We start from the raw sequence: 13,290 nt of genomic DNA, 5'->3' as shown, positions 1-13,290 counted from the left end.
CACTACATAGAGTGAATAAATTATTTTGTAAATCAAAAAGAAAGATAGAATTTGATATGTCAGTTGAGATTAAAATGAAATAATCCAGGTTTCTTCTGCCTCCTCTTAACTCTTTTAACATGCTGTCCCAGGATCAGGGACCTGCATTTTACCAATTACTGGCAAATTTTTATGTCACGTGATGGTAAAGACTCTCTTTGTTCATCTAACAGCTGCTCCTTTAGCACAGACAATGAAGGCTGCACTAGAAATCAAATGATGCAGGATGTAAATGCTTTTGCCAGTACATGGGACATCTCTGTGGTTGCACTAGCTGTTTTTTTTACCAGCTTTATTAATTTCATTTCCTACAAAGGGAAGGAAGACAAAAAGTACTGCAGGTGGTTGTTTTGGGCAAGGCTGCTCTGACCACATGCAGGAGATACGTACCCACACTGAACTGAGCTCCTGGTTCTTCAGCCCTAGGGACACATTGAGGGGAGACACAACACATATGCTGTGATGAGCCTCTGGGTGGATGGGATCATTTACAGTTTCTAAATGTTTGCTTTCTCAAAATGGGAATGTATGTCTGCCTCTGAAAAAGATCATGCCTTTGGTGTATGGAGAAGGTGACGAAGATACAAGTCCTTTGGCTCAGCAGTAGCAATAAACAAGGAAACGTTTCAGAGTTCCTAGAGGCAGCTTGCAGATCCTTAATCACAGGGATTTTAAATATCCAGTTGGTTTCACTACACTGAAAGTAAGGAAACCTGGACAAAGCATGGAGTGCTACCTACCCGGTTTCCAGCTCACACCACCACTTTTTGTTATGGATTTCTTGGTTGCCAGCAGAACAATGATTTACGTGCAGCAGACAGGGGTTTTTTTACATGGCAAATATTTTAATTTTCAAGAATGACAATTCTACAACAACCTTACAGGTGAGCATGAGGAGGAAAGTCCGTGAGCTTCCTTTAGTGGAGCTTTGCTTAATCTCTCGGCTCCTTTTCTGGCTCATGGCCTTTAGTTAAATAAGTTACACATTACATTTCACACTCCTGTTCCAGAGAAATGCTGTGTCAATATCCCAACCTTCCACTGCCAAGACACAAGACCAACTAAACCATGTGAGACCAAAGGTCCACCTAGCTCACGATGAGTGCTAATAGTAACTGGCAGCTAAAACTGAGAAAAAGGTAAATACAAACAGTACTCGTCCCAAGATGGCCTCCTGGATTTCTGTAGTCTCTGGCTTAGAAACCTTCAGAGACAAAGGTTGCATTCAAATGAACTCATGTAATAGGATCTTCTTTCCATCCCTCTTATCTTTCTTCCATTAGTTCATAACATCACTGAAATCTATGTATTTTTGACACACAAAAATAGCTTATTTTGTTTCTTTAAAGTAATTTAGTGCTCCTGAATTTATGTATTATGGTCTGTGAGTGGTGATAATAATGAATATTGGCCAGAGACAGTGAATAATTATTTCCTGTTTAGCCCGTTCATGTTATTGGTGCTTTTGTTTATTATTTCCCTCTTGAATTGCCAATTTTTGCGAGCTAAAATATTTTCATCTTGTAGTTCTACAGTATCAGTTTGGAGACAGTGTGGCCAGAATCACACACACTAGTCCACTGGCTGACTTGCACTCACCAAGGGCTTAGTGAACTGATTGATGTCTGCTGCTTTGCCCTCCTCCTTTCCAAATGATGGGTAGCATTCTGCTTGCTATTCATCCTACTGCTGACTGCTGGGATGTTCCAAGAGATCTACCCACATTCACACTGTCATCTCACTTCTGAGAAATAGCAACCATGCACCACAGTGTAATATGCATATTTAAGGTTTTTCTTATGTGTGTTGCTTTCCTTCACAGTGGATTCTGTCTGTGATTGTATCACCCATTAATGTGGGACTGTGAGTGGTTTCTCCAGCTTGTCAGTACATCAGCAAACTTTGGCACCTCCAGGTTTCAGCCCTCTTTCCATACAAACAATGACTCTGTTGAACAGTGCAGGTATCAACATCAATCTCCAGGGAATTCCTCTGGTAATCACTCTCCACTGTAAACATGGATCCTTTATTTTTATCCTTTGTTTCCTACCTTAATTTTTTTTTATTTCTGCACCAAAATAATTTCACTTTTTTACCCTTTTTACTGTAGCAACAGGATAACTTTTACTTATCTATTTTATGCCTTATTCATATTGTATTTTCTTTAAGTATCCACATATTTACTACTTTAATTTCAACCAATTTTGTCAGTACAGAAGATAGATTTTCTGGTTGTATTTCTCCAGAGATATGGAGCCTCTTTTCCAACCTCATGTCACACTTGTCACTTCCTGCTCCTCCGAAATTAAGGCCAAACTAATTTATAATTTTTATACACACATACGTATTATAAAAATTATAATTTGTACATTAGAAATCATGACAATTCATAGCTTGCAAATTTTTATTTTAGGTAAAACTTAGATGAAAATTATCTGACCTTGCTGATAATATAGTATTAATTTTATTAATTTAGCCTGAAATCTCTTCTACTGCCACCTCAACAACAACAAGTTTTTGAGACTGGATGATTGTTGAAAAAGTCTTAGAAGTAAGAATGTCTCTATGTTCCACCACAGAGATGATCAACACACAGAGTCATGTGGCTTTGTATTGTCACTCATTTTCCTGAGTTCCTCTTTTTTATTCAGTGGTCTCTGAAAGAATACAGTCTAATGAGTTTTTATTAACAGTTTTTATGTCTTTTGCACATTATTCCTCTGAATCTCTTTAAGTCTGCCAACTGATTTTGCACTGAAATTGCAAGAATTTATATTACCTTTAATTTTCTGTCTGTATACAGGATTTTTTTTTTTTTTTTGAAGCATGGCTTTATTACTTTAAATAGCCTCATGTCTTTCACTCTTGTTAAATTATGACATAGTTTAGGATGTTTCTACATAGGGAGAAGAATGAGGAGAAAGCAGCAGTCTTTCAAATATGCTTTTTGATATCCAGTTTGAGCTTTTAATATGTTGTGTTTAAGCATTTTCCATTCCATCTACAAAAAGTGTCACTCGACATAGTTAGTGAAGCTTACCAGCCAATTCACCAAATCACAAATACATGGATCATTCCAATCTTTAGGTAACAATCATAGCACTTAGATGCTACATTCAGCCTCAGTCTTCAAAGACACTGTTCCTAGAATAGGACTCCAGAATTCCCAGAATACTTAACTTTGTGTCTTTGAACCCAGACTTCCTTTAAGATACAACAGGCCTTTACAGATCTGTCAGTCTAATCATTATTTCACCTTGGCATTTTCCCTGCAGAAAGTTTTTTGCATGCCTATTGACATGCCATATCTATATGCTTATTTACAGTTACACATTGCATCTATTCTATCCTATTTTATCATTATATCTTATTTTTTAACATAATTATTATGTTTATGACCTCTGCCTAAATATGACTGTATTTTAAGACTATTCTTTGCAACTTTTGTACCTGCATTTTACCAGGTTCTGTTTTCTTCTAAGACAGAATTAGTCCTCATCTCTTTCTGCACCATCCCACCTTCACCCCAGTTTTCCTGGTCCTTAGTTTTAAATGCAAAATAAATACAACTTCCTAATTTGGTGTATACAGAACACCTTTATAGGTTTCATCTATGCCTTAAAAAGTTAGCAAGCAACAGAAAATAAAAACATTGTTCTGATTAGATGAGAATAATAGTTTATTTCCATACCGCCCTTCATTTCCTACTGAAGTCAATAAGCATATATATAAAAACATAAATATAAAATGAAAGTTTAAGTTGAAAAAATGTTCAAAGTAAGTGAAACTTAGTGTCCTAGCCCTTGTGCAGAGTGAAGGGTTAAAGGTAAAACATTAGTTTTCAGTTATTCCCCTGAATTCCCCACTGACACATGGAATAAATCATACAGAATCATTAGCAAGCATTTCTCACATTCCTAGGATTAGATTTCCAGGCTAATTTGGCTAAATGTTTGTTCAGATTTGTTTCCACAAGAGTGACACATAACTAGCTTCAACCAGCCTTAAGCAGTTCTGTCGCAATTATTTAAAAAGACTCTACCCCTTTTAAGTTTAAAACAAAACAACAAACAAACAAAAAAACCCCCACAACAACCAAAAAACCCACAACAACAACCAGCAAACAAACAAACAAAACACCTGAGTTAGCTAGGAAATAATTAAGTGTATACCCTTCATCTACAAGTTAAAGTTTATTTAACTGAGCTGTGCCCACATAGCATCAAGGTATTTTCTCTCACATCACCCCACCTGCGAGCAGACTGGGGGTGCATAAGAAGTTGGGAGGGGCCACAGGTGGGACAGCTGACCTCAAATGACCAAAGGGATATCCCATACCATGATGTCATGCTCAGTAATAAAAGCTGGGGGAAGAATAAGGAGGTGGGAGATGTTCAGGGTGATGGTGTTTGTCTTCCAAGTAACCGTTAAGTGTGATGGAGCCCTGCTGTCCTGGAGATGGCTGAACACTTGCCTACCCATGGGAAGTAGTGAATGAATCCCTTGTTTTACTCTACTTGAGTGCACGGCTTTTGCTTTACCTATTAAACTCTGTTAACCCACAACTTTTCTCACTTTGACCCTCCAATTCTCTCCTCCGTCCCACCAGGGGAGGTAGTAAGTGAGCAGCTGTGTGGTGCTCAGTTCCTGTTTGGGGTTAAACTATGATGAAATCAACAAAAAAGAGAGGAGCTGGATTTAAGTGGAAGATGCAGCACTGCAAAATGTAATGCATTTAGAAAAATGAATTAGGTAAAAGAGGGAAACAAAGAAAATGCAAGCACAAGCACTTGTCAAAGATTAAACCTTTTCACACTCTTTTCAGCTGGGGTGCACATCAATAGCACCTGAGGATCAATACCTTCAAGAGACACTTTTAGGGTCAAATGCAACCATTTGTGATGCGGATGCCCATGTTACTTATGGCTGAATAAAGTTCCTGTAATTCATATTGCTTGACTTTGAGTGGGAGAAAAGACTTAACACACTTAAACACCAACTAAAGCACACAGCTTGAATAGTGAAGCAGCCAAAAGCCCATGGTAGCAGAAGTTATCTGAAAATGTGGAGGCAGTAGAGAAGATTTAAACATCACTTCACAATGCATCTGTAAAAAGAGGAGTCAGCAAAATGAATATTGGCTGTAAAGTAGTCACAAATCTCCTTTTGGCAGTACATAGTTTCTCAGCATCCAATCTAACTGGGAAGAGATAACAATTGTAAAACTATTTGCAGAAGTTTCAGAAGCAAATTTGTAAAAATGTGACATGGACACCATGAGGATCTGAAGGATGAGAAACATGATGAGATTTAAGATTTGAGGTGTATCTATTTTTCAGTCACTGCAGGTTTTAACCTCTCTAATTCCAACAGCACAGGTAAAAATATGCATTATAACCACAGGCCAAAACACTAATTAGCAGCAAGCACAAGTAGGAGGGATGACTTTCATCATAGTCCACAAGAACACAAAAATAATATATTCATGACAACCCCTGATCCAGGAGTGAAACAAGGGCTGCAGAAGGGTTTGATTCTCCTGAAGAAAATAAGCTATCAAATGAGTTTCAAGGGTAAGAAAGGTCTTGGCAACAGATTTGTTAATTCTTGGTATAAGTTTCTGGGTTTAAATGGAAAAGAAGATTACAAATGTTGAATGAGAGTTGTCTGACTAAATGTGTGTGTTGAGATCTGATCTAAGCATGAGGATTGCCTTTATGGTTGTCAGAGACAAAGGAGATTATGAAGGGTGAGTATCATCTCATCCTGCAGCAGCCCCCTACAAAGTAGTTCAGAAGGATTATATCCTAAAAAGACTTTGATTGGAAAGAGAACCGTGGCTGATGACTTCTGATGTAGACTTTTTCACTTCACTTGCCCAGAATTCAGTGATATAAATCACTCTCAATGTCAGCTCAACTCAGCCAGACCTCGAAGGCAAAGCGTTTTAGGACAAGAATCACAAGACATGGCAGTTGCCCTGTTGGAGGAAGGCAGCTCTTTTACAACATGATGGGCTATCCAGAGGAATCCTCAGCTGGCTAGTGAAACCATTTCCTGTAGGTCACCAAACAGCCTCTGTTTCAGGGCCTTAATTCTGTCACCTAGCTTCAAATTCTGAAACTGGAACAGAACAAGAACCAGCCTAAATAAGTTGCCTCCATCGTTCATTTGGGTTACTAACTAATAATCATGATAGCCCAAAGAGATCTGGGTTGCACTGACTAAACTGAAACTGTTCTTGCTCATCAAATCAGAAAATATACTCGATCATAGGGGAATTTTTCTTCCTGTCTCATTAATTCACTTTCTCTGAAGCCAATACCAGCCTGGAATCTTTTCCAATATATGCATTCCACACATTTGTTTTTCTCTGCTTGGGACAATGCAAGAATTAATATAACAAGATGATGCTATGAAGCCATCAACTGCCCAACAGCAAGGAGGTAGAGCTATTGGGAGGGAAGTATCTCATAGCCTCAGTGTTTGGGAGCTTCATTTCATACAATTAATTTACCTGATCAGAAAGAGCAGTATGTTTTTTTTCTTTAAGTGTCATTCTAAAAGCTCATTTTCTTCAGCAGCAAGAAAAAGCCAACTTAGTAAATGGAAATCTTCCATACTATATGACTGCTATTGATTTTTAAATGTACTAAGTAATGCAAAATCTTTTTTCCATGTGATCAAAGCCTTTTACTTCTCATATATAGTGATCTTGGTTATCACTGGGGAGTGACCCTGTAACTTATAGATCATGGAATCTACTCTTTATAGCTTAAGCAAATGGTGTTAGTCCTTTAGCTTAAGGTTATGAAAGAACTCTCATCTTCTACAGTTCAAGCAGAGCCAAAGATACGTAATACATACTAAGAAGAGGTTACATGCAAATGTACAGACTGATGAACCCTCAAAGATACTTTCCATTTTGCCTTTTCCAGATCTCTACAGAAGCTGATAACCTTGAATGCACTGAAATAACTTAAAGCTTTTTGTGTGGGAAAACAATTGCTTCAAATGGTTTCATATGGCATTGAATATAAAGAATTTAAAAAAGTTTCAATTGCTTATTTTTTAAAAATGCAGAACGTCTTACATACATTGCTTTAATTATTTAAAAGTGCTCCAGTTGCTCAGATTTAGTCATTTTAATTTAGAAAGCCTGCTGAACTATGCATAGATTTAAAATTCAACAAACTTTAAAAACTGCTAGAAAAATTCCTTCTCTCGACACCAATTCTTTCATTAATTAAAAATATTTTTCATTCCAATTGTTCTAAACGCAATCTGCAGTTAAGAACGCCCATGTCCCTTTGGTTTCAAACAGTGAAGAGCCACAATAACGAAATAATTTTTATTTTTATTTTGGAACTTTGTTTAAAAAATTACACAATATTTATTAAAAAAAAGGCAGATCAAAAGTCTTGGATTCATGTCCCCTCCTTTACCACAAGAAACACTGAGCATAGAGAGTAAATATCAAGGTGAAATTCTTCATGCTGCTGAGTATTTGGATTCTAACTCTGGTCTTCAAAACCCTATCTCTAGAAATGAATTTCAGAGGGAGAACTAATGCAGGAAGTTCTTGTTTTTCTTCAGTAGAACTAGCCTTTTTCCTATAGTCTGAAGGGACTATTCTGATTGTCTTCCTGGATAGCTAGAGGTTCAAGATCCTACCTCCCTGCAAAAACCCAGATTATTTCTGATTGAATACAGAACACCTTCAACAGCCTGATCTACTTTTGGCTTAAAGAGCATTTATAAAGCGCAGTCAAGTTGCCTTTTACTCTTTTTTTGGATAAGCTAAAGGGACTTAACTCCATACCCATTTAAAACAGGTTTTCTAGGTGTTATTCTTGTGTGAAGAATAGCTGTGAATTGTTCTTAGTGTTCTCTCCCGAAAACCCTCCAGCTTCTCAAGATCCTGTCTGCAGTGCTCACATTAGATCTATACAACCCCACTAGTGGCTTTCCTGTTTCCTAAACCAAGGAAATGATATCTTCTGTATTCTCAAATTACATTATCTTGAGTTTGAATTAAAATTCAAATTAAATTAAGCATCATATTAGAAGTTCAGATGTGTTACCACTGGAAAAGATATGTTTCTTTGAAAGTTGCTGTTTTTTTCGATGCAGCCCACCCCTCCTATGCCTGTCTTCTTAGTGGGAACTATATTCTGTTTTCCTCAAGGCATGACTGTCTTCCATTTAATCACATTAAAATTAAAATTTGAATATTTCTTGATCACAACCTGTATGTCATACAAAATAGATAGCTCTGCATAAATAACTATTCTGTATTGCCACTTACTGCTAATGTAATATGATGTGATCTATGAATGATGTTCTGACTACCAGTGATGCTGAAAATTTTACCTCCCAGTTGTAAATGCCAAGTATTGACTAAAAGGGATGAACAGTTAATTTTAAAATTGATACATTAGTAGCCTTCAGTTAATTAACAAAAATTTGTCTTTAGTGACTAGCCACACTGAGAAGCTCGATAAAGTTCCACATAGAACTTACTGTAAAACCATTAGAGTTAAATGAAAACAAATCTAAAATCACAGCCCTTAAAGATAACAATAAGTTCCAAAGACAATGGCAGCTTTATGGTCTCCTAGAACAGTAAAGCTTCAATAGTTATGTGATAGCTATTAAACATGAAAATTCATGCAATCTTTTCCGGTCAAAACCCCATATAATACAGATTGCTTGCTTGTGTAATCTTGAAAATCATCTACAGCATTTCTCAGCAAACATTAAGTTGTTAGATGCCAAAAAGTTGACAGTTCTAGGCACTGAAGATTACTCACCCTTGAAGGTCTCGCTGCTGTATAAATTACTGAAAAATGAATCCCTCGTTCCTGCAAATCCATGGTCAGTCTTCCAATTATTTTGTCTATAAATAGAAACATTTATAATTTAACAAACTCTGTAAGCTGAGAAAGCTAAAATCCTGCAGTAGTTGGAGAAGTAATGAGCTAGATGTTTAAGCTTATTTAGTTTATTTAAGCAATTTAGGAGTCATTTTTGTGTCAATAGGTACAAATGGGATACAACATGTTTAGTGTCTTGAAAAATTCATAATTTCAGTGAGACAATGCAAAAAAAAAAAACAAAAACATTACAACAGTTCAGAAAAGAGGGTGATTTTGAAATTGAAAAGTAAGTCCCATAGAAACAACACCTGAAAGGTTGAACTTCGGGCAAATAGATGCAAAAGCAGAGACATTACTTAAGAGATGAAAGCAGGATTCATACACTGTTAATCAAGTGACCAGTTGATAAATAAATAATAAAGCATAAGTAGTAGTATTCTCTGAATTACAAAGTACACAGAAGCACCCACTGAGAAGCAATACTCAAAACATAGTGCTTAGTTTGAGACATAATATGCATAATATTGGCACCAACATTCATTTTTGGTTCAGTGGATCTAAAGCCTGATTCTGCACCCTCAGCAGGATATTAAAGATTTTGCTGTTGACTACAGTGGAGGCCAAAGGAGAAATATGGTGGGATATTTCTGAAAAGGAAGAAAAAGTCAATTAAGGAAGAGGAGACCTTTCAAAGAGGTCCGAAGATGTCTCTACAGAAGATTCTCTTTTAGTTCTAAAATCACAAGCAGTTGTGACAAATACTTACAACTGAGAAATGTTTTTAAGCTATATGAAGAAATATTAACATCTACTTATGATAATGAGCATAATAGTTGTGAATAAAGAATAATTATCAATGTTGTTATTGGGACTGATAGAGTAATAAGCAAGCAGACTCACATTTACTGTTTCAGTGCCTTCTCACTTCTCATCAGTGTCCCAGTCTGATGAACAGATATTTTATAGCCTGGACATACAGGCTGCTCAGATTTTGAGGTTACATGCTACAGAAATGGTATTTCATTTTCATGTACTGGAAGTGGAGCTTATATTATTATCCTTTTTAACCTCTTCTGTTTACAGTAATTATGGTCTCCTGGCTAAGTAAAATGTTTAGCTTCTGTGAAAATGCAAGAACTGTTTTTTCTGCAGGGTTTTATCTCAATTTATTTCCTCATATCACTCAAAATCATAGCTATGTAAATTTTACTTCTAAACAATATTGCTAAAAGGATCTACTATAAGAAATGGACTTAGAAAAACAACTGCTTATATACTACTAGTGTAATTACATTGGGTGCGGAGGTGCAAGGCATTACATAATGTAGATTTTATATTCTATCTGTACAGAGTGCAACTCACTGGAAATTCTCAGCAGCCTCAGCTAAAATTTGAGGAAGAAAAAAAATACATAGAAAAATCCATATATAGTCTTTGATTTTTCTTTCATTAAAGAAACCAATTGCTTTCTGAAATAACACATTATTTGCATTTCACTTCAGTAAGGAGATACATGTAACTATAGTTACCAGCAACATGTATAACTCTTGCCTTTGGGAAGATTCTAGAGCCAATTTTTTCATCCAGAGAAACTGTGGTGAACAACCTTAGGAAAACAGAAATTATATAGATCTTTGCCTGTGATCAAAACTCTACCTTGATTTTGAAGTATTTGCAAATTCTCCAAGGTAAAGGGCCTAGATTGTCCACCATATTTTAAAGCACCTAGATTACATGCCTGCATGGGAACATTAGTCATCCCAGGCTCTTTCTTTAATGGAACAAGAGGCATCTCTAGATGGTGATATTGATGTTAGAGTGACTTTAGAGTCATTCTACTGAAGGCTGGGTTTTTTGGTTTGGTTTGGTTTGGTTTTTGTTGTTGTGTTTGTTTTTGGTTTTGTTTTGTTGGTTTGTTGGGTTTTTTTAGTTGTTGTTTTTCATAGATCACTAGGTAGATCTATGAAAATAAAACAGTTTGCCTAGGATAACACCTTCTAATTAGCATAACTACCTGTATCTATGGCCTGGTGAAAGGATTAAACCTTTCTAACTCATTGAAGACATATTCCTTGAATTTCACCAGGGAGTGCATTATTATGTCATTATTATTTTCTAATCAACCTTAATTTTTGTGTGATTTTGCACACAGGATGGAAGAAACCAACTGAGAATAAATGTTCTGGAAGGAGAAGGTGAAAAGAAAGGAAGAGTAGAAATTATGAACAAGAGGGTCTGAAATGAGCAACATGGGAGTGGGGAAATGGAAGGGAAGGGAAGGGAAGGGATGGGATAGGGGGAGAGAGAGAAGAGAAGAGAAGAGAAGAGAGGAGAGGAGAGGAGAGGAGAGGAGAGGAGAGGAGAGGAGAGGAGGGGAGGGGAGGGGAGGGGAGGGGAGCGGAGGGGAGGGGAGGGGAGGGGAGGGGAGGGGAGGGGAGAGGAGAGGAGGGGAGGGGAGAGGAGAGGAGAGGAGAGGAGAGGAGAGGAGAGGAGAGGAGAGGAGAGGAGAGGAGAGGAGAGGAGAGGAGAGGAGAGGAGAGGAGAGGAGAGGAGAGGAGAGGAAAATGCACTAAGACTCAGAGTGGAAAAAGGAATACATGTAATAGCAACTTAAGTGCCTCATCTTATGCAGGTGGAGTCATAGGCAGCTTTGCCATTGATTCTGGATCCAGCAGGTGAGACTGTCATGACAGAATTCAACCTTCTGAGTAGAGAAACATTTTGGAACATGGGCAAAAACTGAGTAATAATCTCAAAATCTACCTCATGCAAAAGAAATAAAGAAATACTGAAAAGAAGCATAAAGAAAACAGTAAGTCTGAATCTCTTGAAATTTGAGCAGATTTGGATTCTGAATTCCTGTTTGAATTTCATAATGAGCCTCATTTCAATAATATGCTAAATACTCCTGTTTACTCCAGGCTCTAGCTATTTCAGAACAGCACATGTCCCTTGGGCAGAATCTGAGCCCATTTGTTCTGTTGTTGCAGAGATTCCTGTCTGCACTGAGTAAAACAGCAGGAGAGATTTCTCTGACATTTTATTACGTCAGATTTTAAAACCATCTACAGTGGAAAGGAAGGAAGTTGCTGTGGCAAATGTAAGAAGCTTTGTGAACTTCTAGGCGGCATGCTACATGTCTGCAGTGTTTTTCTATGAGTTTACCATGGATAGTGAAAAAAAAAACTACAAGCAATATTTATGCGTTAACCATTTTCTTGTCACGTTGTAGGTATGTGGCAAATAGTATTTTTTGTTGCTTACCCAGGTAGGATCTAGGAGCATTCACTCTATAACAAGGACTAGTAATGCATGACCTTGCAAGCAGTTCTGACCTTGAAGGGTCTCCTGACAGCAATATTTGGCAGATGACTGGGTTGTGCTGCAAAAAGTACTTAGACACCGAGACCTGCTGGAGCCCAGATTGCTTGACTTGGAAGACAGTATTTGGGACATTTACTACTACTTTTGGAATGATACTCTTACGACTCTCTCCCATCTGCTGCACAGACCTTCAGTGGGATAATTTTAAGGAACTGTGGCTCATTAATTTTATTTTGAATTAAAACTTCCTACTGATGTTATTTCCAGTTTTTTATTCAGCAATGCATTGAGTGGCTGCTTTGGCAAATAAACCAGAAGGTGGGGATTCAGCTCACATTTCCACTTTTCTAGAGCACAGCTGAGATGCAGAATACCAAAGGCAGATTTTGCACTTGGCCATACAAAGTGGCATATCTCCCTTGATCGACACACCTTTTTCCTCATAACAGCTAGTAGTCAGTAACTGGAAAGTTGGTATAGCCTGTTGCTCCATCACCACACAGGTCCCCTGATGCCTTTGCTGTTCCAAAACAAAGGGGTCTGAGACAGGGTTTTGGAAGCTTATTCTTGAGTTTGTGCAGCTGATGAAATAAATGTCCCATAAAGAAAAAGCTAATTTTTAGACAAGGCCAACGTTACACCAAGGCTTTTCCTATCAAGTATGTTCTGGGAACAAGAAGTGAGAACTAAAAAACTCCTATGGAAATGCAGCTACTTATTTGAGTATAAAAACCATATTTACACTGAAGCAGTGCAAAAACAGAGAGAAAAGAACATACCACTGACTTCAATACTGAGGTATTTCCCTGATTTTCAATCTGTTTCTGATTTTACACCCGCAGCTCTGGGCAGAATCAGTCATAGAACATAGGACACTGTTTAATTATCAGCCTCCACCACTCCACAATGTGTCCCTGAAACTACCACTACAGTGATTAGCTGACTTTATAACATGATCTCTAATTTAGAGTAGTAAGAGAAAGCCCTTAAAAGACCCAGGTGCCTCTTGGTGCCTCTTTGGTGTATGACACCTCTTTTTCAGCCAGAT

The 13,290-nt window shown here is 37.4% G+C and overlaps 1 protein-coding gene across 1 annotated transcript in view; it reads right to left on the bottom strand.

The window, feature by feature from the left end:
• The window catches only part of ATP6AP1 (ATPase H+ transporting accessory protein 1), a 52,723-nt gene that overhangs the window by 23,379 nt on the left and 16,054 nt on the right, over window positions 1-13,290 (bottom strand). Inside the window, exon 6 of the mRNA XM_080363924.1 lies at window positions 8,853-8,938. Coding sequence (XP_080220050.1) covers window positions 8,853-8,938 — 86 coding nt within the window. The remainder of the gene's footprint in view (window positions 1-8,852; window positions 8,939-13,290) is intronic.

Source organism: Nesoenas mayeri (genome assembly GCF_963082525.1).
Source record: "Nesoenas mayeri genome assembly, chromosome: 1".
NCBI lineage: Eukaryota > Metazoa > Chordata > Aves > Columbiformes > Columbidae > Nesoenas > Nesoenas mayeri.
The sequence above is the reverse complement of the archived record's forward strand: the minus strand, read 5'-3'. Positions and strand labels throughout refer to the sequence as shown.